Genomic DNA, 16022 nt, shown 5'->3' with positions numbered 1-16022 from the left:
ACAATGTTAGAATATATGTATTTTATAAAAAGTATACTTCGGACAGTCCAAGCCTACAAGCTGGTTCAGGTTACCCCATGTGATTTATCACACAGTTATTGTGGAAGACAGGTTCAACTGAACAGTTGTAACTGGGATTTGATTAAAAGCTGTTCCCTCCCCAGCCTCAGATGTACTTAGTTTTGCATCTTGTTCAGTGGTTCCTAACCTTTGGTGTTTTGGACTTCGATACCCAGAAATTCCAGCCATCTTACAAGCTGTTAGGAATGGTAGGTGCTGAAGTCTAAAACACCCGGAGGGCCAAAGGTGGGAACCACTGATTTAGTTGAAAAAACCCTTATGTTGAAATTGACTTGTTTTTGTGTTCTGTTGTTGATGGTATCTGTTGCTAAATAAGGGTTGATAGAGGTACCCTTGTGTATATTACAGTCAGGAGCCGTGGTGACTCAATGGGCTAAAACCTTGTCCCGGGTGAACTGCTGACCTGAAGGTCGGCGGTTTGAATCTATGAGATGGGGTGAGCTCCCATCTGTCAGCTCCAGTTTCCCATGCTGGGACATTAGAAAAGCCTCCCACAGGATGGTAACACATCCGTGCATCCCCTGGGCAATGTCTCTGCGGACAGCCAATTCTCTCACCAGAAGCGACTTGCAGTTTCTCGAGTCACTTCTGGCATGATAAAAAAAAGTATTACAGCTGAAGAATGTTGTATGTCTGAATATTTACATGTCTGTGATGTGAATGACAATCTAGGAGATCTATATTTAGAAGATAGAGGGCATTGTTTCTTCACTGACTGGGGAATCAAAAAGTATCCAGTGTTTTTCATCATAACTTTTGAAGATGCCAAGGGTTAAATGTGAGACTTTACCTGAAAGGTAGAAAAAAATACTCTGGAAGTATTGAAACTTTATAGTGCATTTTGTTTTGTTGTTTCTGCATATTCATAGTTTTGTATCCAAACTTTTCAAAAAATAACTTGTGATTCCTTCCCTCCCTCTTCCCTTGGGTTCTTCCTCCACCCCTCCCATTGATAATCTAGATTCAGGAAACATTTCAGAAATTGATTCTCAACTATTATTCATGAATTACAGTCAAGGTGTTAAAGTGCTCTAGTGTGATTCTAGTTATGCATTCAGATCATTTTCTTTTATTGCATTCTTCTTTCCCTCACGTGAACTCTGTTGAATCTGGATTCCTGAAAACAATTACTATGTCTTGGCATTGGCCATCTTAGACACAGCCATGAAGAGATACATTTCATTATGGGAAATACCCTGGTAAATTCAAAGTAAATTTGGAAGTGGGAGTGAAAAGTTCTTGGTAATGCTAGGGGCTCCCTGGGAATATTTCAAAATGGAAAAGTGTCATGTAGATCTCCAGATTTGGTTTGTATAGAAACAAAACCTGGGACTTCCATCGACTTTTTCTTGTCTGGAGAGGCTCTATATCTTCTCCAATTAAGTTTACATTTGAACTAGTTAACATGCCTAGTAGACATCTGAATTGCATTTGCACATTCATCAGTAAGTTTGGGGATCTGAAAATAGTTCTAAAAATAATTTTGCTAGTCTTGCACAGCAGTTGCTATGGCGAATTGGCTGTGTCGCTGCTGTTCCAAGTCACTTTTCCCCTTCACTTTCAGAGGGATCAAAAAGTAAATTCTTGGGAGGAAAAAATGATTAAGTTTAATGGAAAGCAAATGGCTCAGATTTTTGAATAATGATTTTGTGTTTATTTCCTAGTCCCTCTTGTGAAGTAACTGGATCTGCTATGGACATGGGAACAAGTGGAGAGAGACTTTTGTTGATACACCGTGGCCTTGATGATGCACTACTCAAAGAAAAAAGAAAATCAGGAAATTAATTGTTTTTGCATGTGTGGAAAAGTGCTGTAATTACTGACATGATGTAACTTTATAGTCACAGCAGCTGTAGTAACTTTCGAGAGAGAAGTGAGTGTATGCACGTGAGGTTCTTTTCTTTGGGGGTGGCTGAGGGCAAGACTACAAAAGACTCTTTTTACCCACTGTAATATGTCTATTTTGTGCTGCACTTCTCAGAACAGTCGAACTGCCACTTTGCATAAAGACCAAACTCTATGAAGGACTAATTTCCGCCATCACAATATTGGCACGTTAGCTACTTTCTCTGGGTCACTGGACAGCAACTTCTTATCAAGAGTCCTGTCGCCATCTTCAAAATCCAACACAAAACACAAGTCATAAAGCTGCAGTCCTGAAAATGGAAAGTAGGGATATTCTCCTTGCCCTAGAGGCAATTTTAGTTAACTCTTCCAGTTACATTGTGGAAGTTACTTTTTTCAGGTGGCCTGGAAATTAGCCAAAATCTGTCCTGTGTTACACTAAGAAAGTGTTGCACTGTGAGAACTTGGGTATATTTGGTCACAGATCAGACTTCTTTGGGACCACTTAAGCAAATCTTTGTACTGCATGATAAATTATACTATTTTCTTTCTGAATTTTACTCACTTTCCTCTAAAAACCAACCCAAATCCAACCTACTTTATGACATTTTGTATGACAAATGGACAACAACTGCATTGGAATAAGGGTATTATTTCATAACCTTTATTCTTAACTCTATAGTGCGAACATGAGTGGATGTGATACAGGATGAACAGATACTGTACCTTGTATAACATTTTTACAGAACTATAGCAGTTAGCCTTTTTTCTAAAGAAAAGCTTGGTTTCCAACTCTTTTCGTATCACAAAAGTCCAATCCACCCACCTGCTGTTAGTATTTCTGCTGTATATACTGGAATTCTTAGTGTGCTTTGGTGATCAGTATTGTAGTTCAAGTAACTTTCCCTTTTTTCCTGTTCTTTCATTTAAAAGCAAGGGCCATGTTCAGCTTTAGTGGCACAAATCCCAACTTCTATACTGCCAAATGTAGTCTTTAAAGTTCATAATGTTAAGAATCAACCACAATAGTTCTACTAATTAAATCACCTTTTTTCCTATTTTCACCCGAACCATGCAGATAATGACAGGATCAGTTCTTTTTCACACCGTAGGTTACCAGCATTGCAAATTACATTCTATTGAAAGTATGAGTTTATTTACACTGCAGTTATAGCAGTTGAATAAAAAAGAATCAGCCATGGTTCCTTTGGACAGAATTCTGGGATTTATAGTTTGGTAAAATACTTAAGATTTCCTACTAGAAAATTCTGAACTTTTACAACATTAGAGTTCTCTAGCACCAAAATGTCAAATACAAATCCTATGCTACCATAGAATGCACCATTTCTTTATTTACTATTCATTTTATGGACATTTTGTCTTTCTTCCAACATGGTATCTGAGGCCGTGATGATAGTTAAAGTGGTATCGAACTACTGTAACTGTATAGCACAGTGTAGATATACTTATTTATGTATCATTATTTTTCTGAATTAAAAATTGGTTTCCAGCAGTTGCTTTGGAAGAAAAATGGGATATAAATAATGAAAAACAATGAAATGAAATAAATAACTCTTTTTGTATCATTGCTGTGATCCTGCCTTTCAGTGATTCCCATGTGTCGGATTCTGCAAGAGTATTTATGGAATTGTATTCTTGTGCCTGTTCGGTTTTCATAAATGTTGAAAGCATTCCATATAAAACCTGTTCTCCGCAACCTACATGGAAAGCTGTTGCCTGATCTTCTGCCACTTTCCTACAGCGAAACTGTTCCCAATGAACTCATTACAAAAACGTTATTTTAAAACTGTCTTTTTATTATTATTCTGAGCACCCAACTTGCAGTTACTTCACTTTTTGTAAAGTCAGGTCAGTTTCATGAAATGCTCTTCATTTGTTACAGATACTTTGTGAGGTTTTTTTTCTCATTCTCCTTACGGCGTCCCAGGTACGCGTTGTCAGTGCTTTTTTCCCTTACCAATAAACTGTGTTTCACCTTTATGAAGGTATAATGCTTGTTTTATTTTAAAGCAGATAGGTAATTCTTTTACGCTCCATGCCCTTTCCGCCGTATGCAACAAAATAACAGTGGCCATCTGGCAAACCCCCATGTTCCTCCAACCCCATCTGAGCAAGTAATTCAGTCAGAAGGGGAAATGCTTTTTGAAACTGGGGCCTCTCAATACCCATTGGCTCTTTTTCTTGAAGTGTTACATCAGGCATGGGCAAACTTCAGCCCTCCAGGTGTTTTGGACTTCAACAGCCGGTGGGCTATTAGGAATTGTGGGAGTTGAAATCCAAAACACCTGGAGGGTTGAAGTTATATACTCATATAAGTTGACCTCTTATATACATTAAAAGTGGTTTTGGGACTCAAATTATGGATTTGTACATGATCCATGGATAAGTTGAGGGTCATTCCACAGAGTGGCAATGCTACCTTGGGGCCAACTGCTCCTGGCCTCCACCACTGCCATTTTCTTGCTAAAAGTACAAAAGTGGAGGCAATAGAAAGGGTCAGTGCTTTTTAAAGGTTCTCTCAGAGTGGACTAAGCTCTTGCCTTTCCCCACTCTACTTGGAGAAGGGAATTATTCCTTTTTTTATATAAGAATAAAGTATCCCTGGTGGCTCAGCAGGTTAAACCACTGAGCTGCTGAACTTGCTGACTGAAAGGTTGGTGGTTCAAATCCAAGAAGTGAGTGAGCTCCCGCTGATAAGCCCAGCTTCTGCCAACCTAGCAATTTGAAAACATGCAAGTGTTAGTAGATCAATAGGTACCACTCTGGCGTTAAGGTAAAGGCACTCCATGCAGTCATCCTGACCACATGACCTTGGAGGTGTCTATGGACAATGCTGGCTCTTCGGCTTAGAAATGGAGATGAGCACTACCCCCAAAGTCGGACATGACTAGATTTAATGTCAGGGGAAACCTTTACTTTTACCTTTAAGGTACAATATTTACAATGACTCATGGATAAGTCAATCTAGGTTTTGACTCAATTTCTAGATTTAAACATGAGTATATACAGTAAAAATATTCGTTGATCAATGAAAGAGTTCAATTCCAAGGAGTGTGCTGATGGATCTGATTTCTGGATCATCAGAAGATGCGGTTCAGTGAATGTATCCCATGCTATATGAAATTTTAAGTTATTTTTGTTGAAGGGATAGGGAACACTTGGTTCCTCAGAGGTTGGATGTCGGCACCAGTCATCCCTTACTTTAGGTTAGCTGGGAGTGATCTGAATTGCTATCAAACATTTGGAAGCCATACATTCCCAATTTCTGTTATATAGGAAAGTAACAGGGAATACAGTTGTATTCAACATCAGTGGATAAAGCCAAATTCTTTTCTATACGTGCAAACTTCCTGAGACTTATTGAAAGACTTGTATTCTGCATATGCCCTTTTTGGAAAGGTGTAACATTGCAAGAGGGCCATCTTGTTTTAAATTTCATATAGCTGCCTTTAAGAAGTGTAAACTTTTATAAATTCCTCCTTTCGTTTTTCTGATGTTTAAGAAACCAAAGTGGTTGTTTTAAAGATTGTGTGGATTCTTTCTTCTTCTCCTCCTTGCAAATATAAAGCCACATTTTTGTTTCTCCATTTGGAGAAATCTTTCAAAGCTAAGTGTGTTTTTATTTATTGAACATGGCTTTGTAAATAGAACTATATAATTTAAATAAAACTGTTTACATTTTTTGTGTTTCTCCTTGAGTCAGCATAATAATTTCAGGCTCTGGCAGGTTGTTTTCCACCACAGTAAACCTGTAAATGATGGCAAATTATTACACTTTCTTGTTTTAACACTGTGCATAGCATTGCCCCCTTTATTCGTTGTACATATATAACTATTAAAACAACACAAAAAAATCACCAATGTGGTATTTGAAACAGTTTACTTCAGTCCAGGTGACCATGTAATAACACTGCATGTTTGAATTTGATTTAATACCTTGTCTTGAAAAATAAAGCTTAGGTTATTAAGTTTCTAGAAGCTACAAACATCAATGCAAATATAATGGAAATGGAACTTTACCTCGTATAAAATGCACTGTTTCCCACACTTTGGGGGCATGCTGTAGTGTGGTTTTAGTCATTGGGGGCTTTATATTTCATAGAAGACATTTTTCATTCAAGTCTAATAGCATTGCGGTATTTTATGAAAAAGCATTTTTAATGATTTCACCTGAGAAATTTTAACAGAACCTGTGAAGGAAAGCAACTTATTGGATTAGATGCCTGGCAGACCAAATCCTGTAACAATTGCTTATAGAACACATTAATTCTTCTCTGTAAATTAATGAATAATAACAGAAGTCTGGTGCATCTGCTTCTAGATATGCCTGAAATATCTAGGGGCTAAATCAGTTGCTAGTGACATCTAAAAAAAAGGCACATTCAGTCACATGTTAGACCATAAGTCAGTAATTTACATAACTGTCACTGATTTGATTACAAAATGGATTTAGACCCAAGTATTCTAGTGCAAGGGAGCCTCTGGTGATGCAACAGGTTAAACCGCTGAGCTTCTAAACTTGCTGATGGAAAGGTTGATGGTTTGACTCTGGGGAGCGGGGTGAGCTCCTGCTGTTAACCCCAGCTTCTGCCAACCTAGTAGTTCAAAAATATGCAAATGTGAGTAGATCAATAGGTACTGCTTTGGCGAGAAGGTAACAGTGCTCCATGCAGTCATGCTGGCCACATGATCTTGGGACGTCTACGGACAACACCAGCTCTTTGGCTTAGAAATTGAGGTGAGCACCACCCCCGTGACTAGACTTTATGTCAAGGGGAAACCTTTACCTTTACTATTCTAGGGCAAAAGTGGATAACGTTTAGGCATTGAGACACATAAAGCTGTGCAAGACTTGTGTCAACTACTCTAGACATTCCCAAATGCCTTTGTATGTGTGGCTGGCTTCTCTTTTTTGAAAACCACCTACTCTTTTGTCCCTGTTTATCTTTTTTTAAAAAAGCTTTTCTACACCAGAAATAGATTTCTCGCCTCCTTCAATTGACCAGCCCAATTTAGGGTCATTATGAATATTAGCAAGACGTTCATAGCTGTGGGTATACTTTCAATCTGTATACTATGTGTTGTGAAAACACACAACTGGTATATAAGCCATTAAATACAATGTGTTTCAAAATGATGGACCCAGTTTCAATGCAGTATATTTTGCAATAGCAACATGTTACACAAAATGTTACAAATTGCTTAATGATTTATCAAGTTTACTAAACATTCTGAGCCACAAACAAATTTAAAAAATAACCCTGCAAATGAAGAATATCTCATTAGGCCTTACGTTGCGAGGTTGCCCTCTTGCAGATGACTAAGGCTAGGGGTTGTGCCCTGAGAGAAGTATCTAGTTGCAATTATCTAAAACTCTGTGCCCCCTCCTTCAAATCATAAGGGTTTCATTCATAGGCTGTTTGTGGTTATAGAGATACAGTGAATTCAAATCAGTTCCATCTTTTTAAACACCCTGTATAAGCCACTAAGGCAGTGGTGAGTGTACAGTGTATGTGTGTAGGAGTTTGTATCCCAATTGTATATTGATTTAACTAAACAGATTATGGCACTGATTGAGGCATCTCAGAATATTCTCCCACTATCCCCACCATCAATCCAGTCACCCTTACATGTTCCCTACATGTGGTGGAGTGGGTACTCAAGCCTGACATATCTGAAGAAACAGTGAGAAAATCCAGTTTCTGACCATACAAGCTGTCTTGCCTAGAAAGGAGGAATCAATGAAAATGAACAAAATCCTGCTACCAGTATTAAAAAAAAACCTCCAAAATCAGGACAGTAAATAAAGAGCAACACTCAAAAAGCAGGGGGATTCCAGACAAGAATCAATCAGCCAGTTAACACCTCCTAACAAAGCATTCCTCCTGGCAGCAACCAGCCAGGCTTTGAAGCTGCAAGGACATTAAATGCTAATCAAGGTGGCCATTTGCAACATTCACACTTGCCTCGAGTAGACAAGAGTTCTTTCTTCCACCTTAGGCATATATAAACCTCACTTGCCTAGTTTCCAAAAGACCTCTCAACCTCTGAGGATACCTGCCATAGATGTGGGCGAAACATCAGAGGAGAATGCTTCTGGAACATGGCTATACAGGCCAGAAAACTCCCAGCAACGCTGTCTTGCCTATTCTTTTTTTAATGGCAAGTCATACCTTCCAGGAATGAAAAGATTGATCATGTAAGAAGGGAAAATTAGGATTCGGGAGGTTCTGAAGTTTTCTGAAAAGCATGAGGATGACCCTCCAAGATCATTGTTGCCAGCTTCCCACACCTCTGGAAGTCCCCACCTTTGCCTTGGGGTCTGTATGCAACATTTCTAGGTGAAAGTTTTACCAAATTGTCTCTGATCTTCCTCTTCTGCAGACAGGTTTCTCAACAACCATTGCCCTTTTTGCGCCCATGTGATCCAAAGCCAAATCTTCATGAAGAGGAAGCCGCTATGGAACACTTCCTCAACAAGATGTGACAGTAATAAAGTAATTGTGTTCACTTTCCTGAGCAATTGCTGGCATGCACATCTTTACACAACTGTGTAGTGCTTTCAAATATCCTATTTCTGTCCCTAATAGAAGTATTCACATTTCCTTCAAATGCTCTCAGCCCAGGCATCAAGTTAAGATACTACATTAAAACAAACACATTACAAGCATAAGTTGCAAGTTCATTGGAGAAATTGGCTGAACAGACATACTCTCTTTTCTCATCCCAACAGCTGTCAGACTCCAGAAGCAGCTGGTTTTAGCTCAGAGGCTTAGAAATGTGGGTGCACTCATAGGTAATGCACACCCTTCTTTTCCATCTCCCAAAGCCCAGAGCAGCTGCATCTTCATCTTAATCCTGTCCTTTCCTTCCCTGACGGCTGCCCTTGTGTGTGGGAGGGAGAGGTTTCAGATGGAGTGCAAAGGACTAAAGAATAGCTCTATTCTCACCAAACCCAAAAAGACATATGTGTGTGTCAACCACATTTAACTCACATGCATATCACTGACAGGGCTGCCCATTGATTGCTTGATGGAGACAACTAGCATTTATGAGATAATTTGTAAACCAAGCAGCATTTTGTATACATGTAGCAGTGTATTTTCTACATTTTGAGGAGTAAAGCGCAATGAGTCTATTCAAGACAGAATTGGGATTTTAAACTGTTCTCCATCCAGTACAGCAAGAATGAACATCAGAGAATCAAGGATCCATTTTTGGCCCCTGAAGCCAAGCAATGACTGTCATCATCATTACCACGACCACCACAAAGCCCCTAAAAAACCAAACTGAGAGTGAAGTTTATTGTTTAAAGCAGTGGGTGGGGGAGGGGGTTCTACAAACTTTAAAATATGCATTGCCACTCTTAGAAATTTCAAGGACAGAACATCCTTGTGGCATAAAAGGCAGTCCAGGGGGTACAGAGGCATACTAGGGGGTACTCAGCCCCTCATGAAGTTTACATTGTCATAGAATTGGAAGAGACCTCAAGAGCCATCTAGTTCAACTCTGACATGCAGGAGTGCACAAAGTACAGTAGAGTCTCACTTATCCAACATAAACGGGCTGGCAGAACGTTGGATAAGAGAAAACGTTGGATAAGGAGGGATTAAGGAAAAGCCTATTAAATGTCAAATTACATTATGATTTTACAAATTAAGCACCAAAGCATTACAACAAAAAGACAGAAAAAGCAGTTCAATACACGATAACGTTATGTAGTAATTACTGGATTTACAAATTTAGCACCAAAACATTGCAATGCATTGAAACAGCTGTGGATTCGGGTGGGGGGCAGTCTGCATTGGATAATACAGAACGTTGGATGAGTGAAGGTTGGATAAGCAAGACCCTACTCCCAATCTTTGACCATCCAGCCTCTGTTTAAAAATTTTAAGAGAAGGGGATTTCATCACACTCTTAAGCTAGCAATCACACTCAAATAGCTCTTACCATCCGGAAATTCTTCCTAATATTTAGGTTCCTAATTTTTAGATGGAATCTCTTTTTGTTTGGATCTATCATCCTATAATGTACTGGATTGGCATTTCTGCATACGTGGCTTACATCCCACAAAACCAATAGGTTTTGTAGTTTTGTATAGAATATGGCAGTCCAGCTTCTAAAAGCTCAATCAAAACTTCAACAAAACGTCAGGAGTGGACAACCTTTGTCAGATCTAGGGACCATCCCTTGTTTCCTGAGACCCAGCATAATCCCCTTCCCATTAAGCCTAGAAGTCTATTTCTGGTTTGGGAGAAGCCCATTTTTACTTAAAACAAGGCATCACAGGCAGCTTATCTGATTTTAAGGGAGAAGCATGTTTCCTTGAAGATTCCAGGAGCACCATTTTCTCTTTTACTAAAGTGAAAAATGTAAATAATAATAATAATAATAACTCTGTTTTTGTGACAATAAAATAATAATAATAATTTATTTATAGGCTGCCCTTTTCTTCCAGGGGGGACTCAGGGCAGCTTCCAAGCAAAAGGCAAGCATTCAGTGCCTTGGTAATGAACAAACACAATCAAAAACAGTACAAAGTAACATCATTATAAACTTATAAATCATTAAACAAGAAAATACAATTAATAATTAAATAACATAATTATCTAAACAAACATATAAGATCCATGAAAACCAGCACTACTGAAATGCATAAAAATAATTTAAAATGATTTCTGGCAGTCTGCAGAGTCGAGATAAAATTGCAGAAGTGCCAATAAAGTTGTCATGATGATGTCCTAATCCTTTTCCTCTCCATAGGCTAAAGTGCGTAAGTGTGTTTTCAACAGGTTTTTTTTAAAGGAGAGGAGGGAGGGGGCTATTTTTATCTCTGGGGAGGGAGTTCCAAAAGTGGGGAGTGATCACAGAGAAGGCCCTTTCGTTCCCACCAGCCCCACTTGAGATGGGAGTGAGACCGAGAGCAGTGCCTCCTCCACTGAACGCAGTGTGTGAGGTGGTTTATACAGGGAGATGTGGTTTGTCACATAGCCTAGACCCGAACCAGGCTATATAACCAGGCAATATATAATGTGTGAGCACTAAAGTTCTATATGATCCGAGCTAAAATGAGATATTCCCAAATGCTTTCTGGAGATCCCTTAAATTTAAAAGGGGGGGGGGGGTCTATAACTTCCAAACAAACTTCTATTCTGGCATGATTGCCTCAATGGTCTCAATAATTAAAATTCCACTTTCTGCCTTTAAAAGAACATTCTACCTGGTGCTGTAGGCTATGCTTCAGAGGAAGTCTAACAAAGCCACCTCTGACCAATTCATGCCTAAGAAAAACCCTATGAAATTCATGGAAGGTGTGATCTGAAGGCACATACGCACACAAAGACCACACGTTTCAGAGCATTTGTTAATAATTTGTTATTGATGTTAGATATAGGAGGTTATGCAAGATATTCTGAGTGTAGGTACATCTTGTAACTCAGGCAACACAACAAATTCAGAATAATTTTTCAAACTACTCCAGCCATAACAATACAAACATTATATTACTGCATTTATAATAAGTACCAAAGCTTGATAGCATGAAAATACAAATCTGTTGTTTCTGTCATGAGCCACAAAACAAGAAAACAAGCCTACTACTTTGTTTTCTTCATAATACCTCCATCTGGTTTGTGTTCAAAATTTAGCTGATGTTTCCCCTTCCCCCACCTTCTGGGTTTGCCCATGTTGCATTTTTTTGAATTCTCACTTCTCTAGATTATATTTTCTGCCCAGCCCAAATCTCTGCCTTTCTTTTGCACTGCAAAGCTTTTTGGCTCATTAGCTTACTGACATTACATTAAGTATTGACTAACCTGCATGACCAATATTTATCACATCTGTAGCCTTCTGGTTTTATCTATTTTTGTCATACTTAGTTTAACTTTCCTCAAGCAGCCTATATGGAAGATATTTTTGGCACTGTATTTTTTTTTAAAAAAATACTTTATTTCATCTTTACCTCCAAATGTGATGTGCCTAAAAAGAACATAATTGTAGTACTGTCAGTTTAATTGAAGTGTAAAGTTCCAAAATTCTCCTTAAAATGCACAAACATGAGAGTGTATTAATGTGGCACCTAAAGTATACTGAAGTTTGGTCAAGTTACACTCAAAAGAGCATTCCAAAGTCCATATGTCATCTTAAAGATAATGGATTTTCTTTCAGTGGAACTATATATCATGCTGTCTAAACTCAGGCTGCAGTAGGGCCCAAGTTACATAGGGCTCTTTCATACTATACAATTATACCACCATAATTAACATCCTGTTGAATCCTGGGATTTGCATTTTAAGGAGTGGTATTTAGACTATTCCAGCCAGAAAGCTCTAATACCATACCCAACTACAAACCCTCGCATTCTGTTGTCATCACAACTTACTTTTATGGTCATTGTGTATTTTAAATTCTACTTGGATGATGCAACAACCAACCCTCTCCAACTCACCTTATAAACAATGCAGACCCATCACCAACATGGCCACTCTGTCTCTTGGACTGCCTCTACCTGTTTTGTTGTCTCTGATACACTGCATGGATATCATCTACACAGAGAGTTTGCATGGACTCCTAGAGGTATCTGCAGATGCTTGTCACAGAACATTCAGGAAAATAGATGGTCACATTGTTGCTCTTCTTTCTGCCCTTCAAAAAGATGGAAATGTTTTTGGGAGGCGGGGAGGGGGGCTACAACTTGCAAGATGAATCCTTGGGTAATATTAAATACTACTACTAATAATAATAGTAATAATAATAATAATAATAATAATAACCACAACAACTTTGATGTTGCAATCCTAGGCAACTGGAAACAACTGGAAAAGCTGACACGATATGAGGATTTAAAGATCGAATTGCAAAGACTCTGGAACAAGCCAGTAAAGGTGGTCAGCACACTGGGTGCCAGTAAATTACCATCTGTCAGCTGCAAAAGGCCACCCTACTCGGATCTGCACACATTATTCGTCGATACATCCCACAGTCCTAGACACTTGGGAAGTGTCCAACATGTGATCCAATACAACAGCCAGCATAGTGATCTTGTTTACTATGTACTAATTTTGTTTTCTTTCAAATAATAATAACTTTATTTATATCCCATCACCCTCTCCCCGAAGGGACTCGGAGAAGCTCACAAAAGCATTCTGCAGTGCAACACACATAAAATACACAAATACGTAAGCAAATAAAGCAATGACAATATAAGTTTACACAACAATTTTACATAAAACATCATATAAACCCGTATCAATGAGATTTAAAATTCCATAAAATGCAGCACTGTCTGTAGATATAAAATATCTACAAGTATCAATCCACAGTGCCAGAGTGAAGCAAATCACTAACTCCTCAAATTTAACAATTAAAATTGTAATCATGGTCGAAGGCTTGTTTAAAGAGCCATGTTTTCAGATTTGACTGAAAAACTTCAAGAGTGAGGGCTAGCCTATTCTCTCTAGTGAGGGTATTCGGGGCCACCACTGAGAAGGCCCTGTCTCTCTCATCCCCGCCAACTGTGCTTGAGACAAAGGTGGGATTGACAGAAGGGCCTCCCTGGCAGATCTCAGAGTCCATGCTGGTACACAGAAGAAGATGCAGTCTCGAAGATAGGTTGGACCCAAAGCGTATAAGGAAGTGGTTCTCAACCTGTGGGTCCTCAGGTGTTTTGGCCTACGACTTCCAGAAAAACCCCAGCCAGTTTACCAGCTGTTAGGATTCCTGGGAGTTGCAGGCCAAAACATCTGGGGAACCCACAGATAGAGAACCACTGGTACAGGACTTTATCAGTAATAACCTGCACTTTGAATTGGGCTCAGAAACCTGTCAGCAACCATTGGAACTGCTTTAATAGGTACTGAGATGCAGCTACTACATAACAGATGTAAAATTCAGGAACCCAATCAATGTCCTCCACACCCTGCCCCTTGGCTTAATTTCATAGAAAACAGTTTCCTATTCCACACTTGTTTTCCACACTTCTCTTACTTCATAAAAAATTAAGTTTAGTCTGACCAGAGAAGGAGATTTTGGGAACAATAGGTGACTACTTATACCCATATTGAAACAGTTGCAAAAGTTTAATGTACTATTTATAGTCAATGAAGCCAGCAGTTCCAATGCTGGGCCAACATATTTTGCCTCTTTTTAGAAAACTGGGGGAGTGGGTGATTGGAGTTTCATTTAGAAATACGAAATAACGTTCCAGCTTTCTTGGAAAATGATCAAACAAACTTTGAATAGTAAATAGAACAGACTTCTCATTTTAAATGCAAAATGCAACTAGTGCAACAAGAATGTCCAAGGAATAATGAACACCTCATTTATTCTTAATGAAATAATGGATTGTTCATAGGTTCAACACTTGCCTCATTAGATATTGTACGTGCTCCTGGTGTCTGAGCCCTGCAGATGAAGTTCAAATAATCTGATTTCTGCTGTTCTTTAGGATCTCGCTGAAGAAGAAAAATGTTAATTTGGAAGTTGATGTTTTTTAAAAGTATAAAGTCTTCTAGAAATGGCTCCAAAGTCATGGCTTTTGAAATTGGTCTTCTAATGTGTAACCACCATTCTTAACTCAGCCCATCCAATATTGCTCTAAGGGATCATTGATATCACAGCCCTATAGAGTCAATTAAAATACAACTTTTCCCCCATTACTGATAGCAATAATCAAAGTTGTAGAAGAGCAAAGAACATTTTCAACAGAATTTACAGAATTGTTACTTAACTTCAACGTGAAATGAATCAAGTCTTAACTTTCCTGTGGTTAAGCTGACTCTTTCTTTGCAGTGAGAAATGTGAAGGCAGCAGAATTTAGGTTTTAATGAGCCAGTTGAATAGCTTTTCTTGGAATGTGATAAAGAATGCAGAACTTATTAGTTGCAGTTGCAGACGCCTGGCATATGTCACTGTCACATGCTACATCTGTAGCAGTAAATCAATGCTTTAGAGACCTGTAAATTCAGCTGCCAATATACCCTGCTTAGTCTGTATTTCCCATTAGAAAGACACTGTTGTGCTGCAGATAATGGAGTGACCTGAGATTCAAGTCAAAGCCCAATTGTCTACTGATGTTTTGCCATTCTCTGTGGTTTGGCAGAATATGAAAGTGGAAAATCCATTAATAAGAACTATTAACCCTCCAGTCCTGGCATTAAAATAGTGTCTCCTCCATTTTTTTTTTATGGGATAATACTTGGATTTGATTTTTGCAGCCTTCCTATCTTCTAACATTTCTCTGCGGTAACAATATCTCCTGCAGTACCTTTAGCTGGTTTGTGGAAAGGTTGTGAATATGTTGCAGGCTCAAGAATTCTTCAGTAGTGCATCTCCCAGGGCTTTAGCTGAAGCTTGACAAAGGTGAGGAAGGCCGTGTGCAAGATGACGCCTAAGCTGCACTGATTGGTCAACTTCCATATCAAGAGATGGTCTCATATGAGCCCATTACAATAAGAAAAACATCCATTGCCTTAATCCAGAGTGTTGCATCAACATAAGAACCAGACACCCAAGATTGGATTAAAACCTTGGGAGTCTTCTTTGTGAAGAGAAAAGGTGAGGAATAAATAAATGTAAATAATAATAATAATCTGGACACAATTTTATCTACATAACCAATGCACAATCTGACTGTGAGAATGAGAGACTTGTGCCTGCTGAGCAAGTCCAATCTCCTTAAGTGTTCCCTACTTATGATGGACTAACCATACTCCATACTTGATCCCAAGCCATCTATTTTCCAATTATAGAAGAAAGATACTGACACCAAAGGCCCATCCAGACATGGTATAAAATGTGCACCCTCCCAGATATTTACAGGGGGCATCCAAATAAAGCAGTTCTGCATTAACCATACATAAACCAGTCTCCAAGATCCTCCTCCACTCACACCCATACTCCTAAATATTTTAGTGTCCAGGATTTCCTCTTACTCACTTTACTTCCTACTGTATTAGGGTCCAGCCCCTGACATTGCATGAATTTCCTTCCCTGTTCCCCCTTGTTTGTTCCAGACCTCTCTCCAAATTGTCCACCATAACCTATAGGTTATGATACCTGGCTTTTGTATCACT

The 16022-nt window shown here is 38.8% G+C and overlaps 1 protein-coding gene across 5 annotated transcripts in view; it reads left to right on the top strand.

Moving 5' to 3' along the window:
* CD47 (CD47 molecule) overlaps nt 1-3927 on the top strand; it is a 73324-nt gene extending 69397 nt beyond the window's left edge. For all 5 annotated transcript variants that reach the window (XM_060770665.2, XM_060770664.2, XM_060770663.2 and 2 more), the window contains one exon: nt 1746-3927. Coding sequence is in view for 2 of the 5 variants with exons in the window: in XM_060770664.2 (XP_060626647.1) it covers nt 1746-1762 (17 nt within the window). In the remaining 3 variants the exon portion in view is untranslated. The remainder of the gene's footprint in view (nt 1-1745) is intronic.
* The last annotated feature ends 12095 nt before the right edge of the window (nt 3928-16022 follow it).

The sequence above is a fragment of the Anolis sagrei genome, chromosome 3 (genome assembly GCF_037176765.1).
Source record: "Anolis sagrei isolate rAnoSag1 chromosome 3, rAnoSag1.mat, whole genome shotgun sequence".
NCBI lineage: Eukaryota > Metazoa > Chordata > Lepidosauria > Squamata > Dactyloidae > Anolis > Anolis sagrei.
This window is presented reverse-complemented; position numbering and strand designations above follow the sequence as displayed.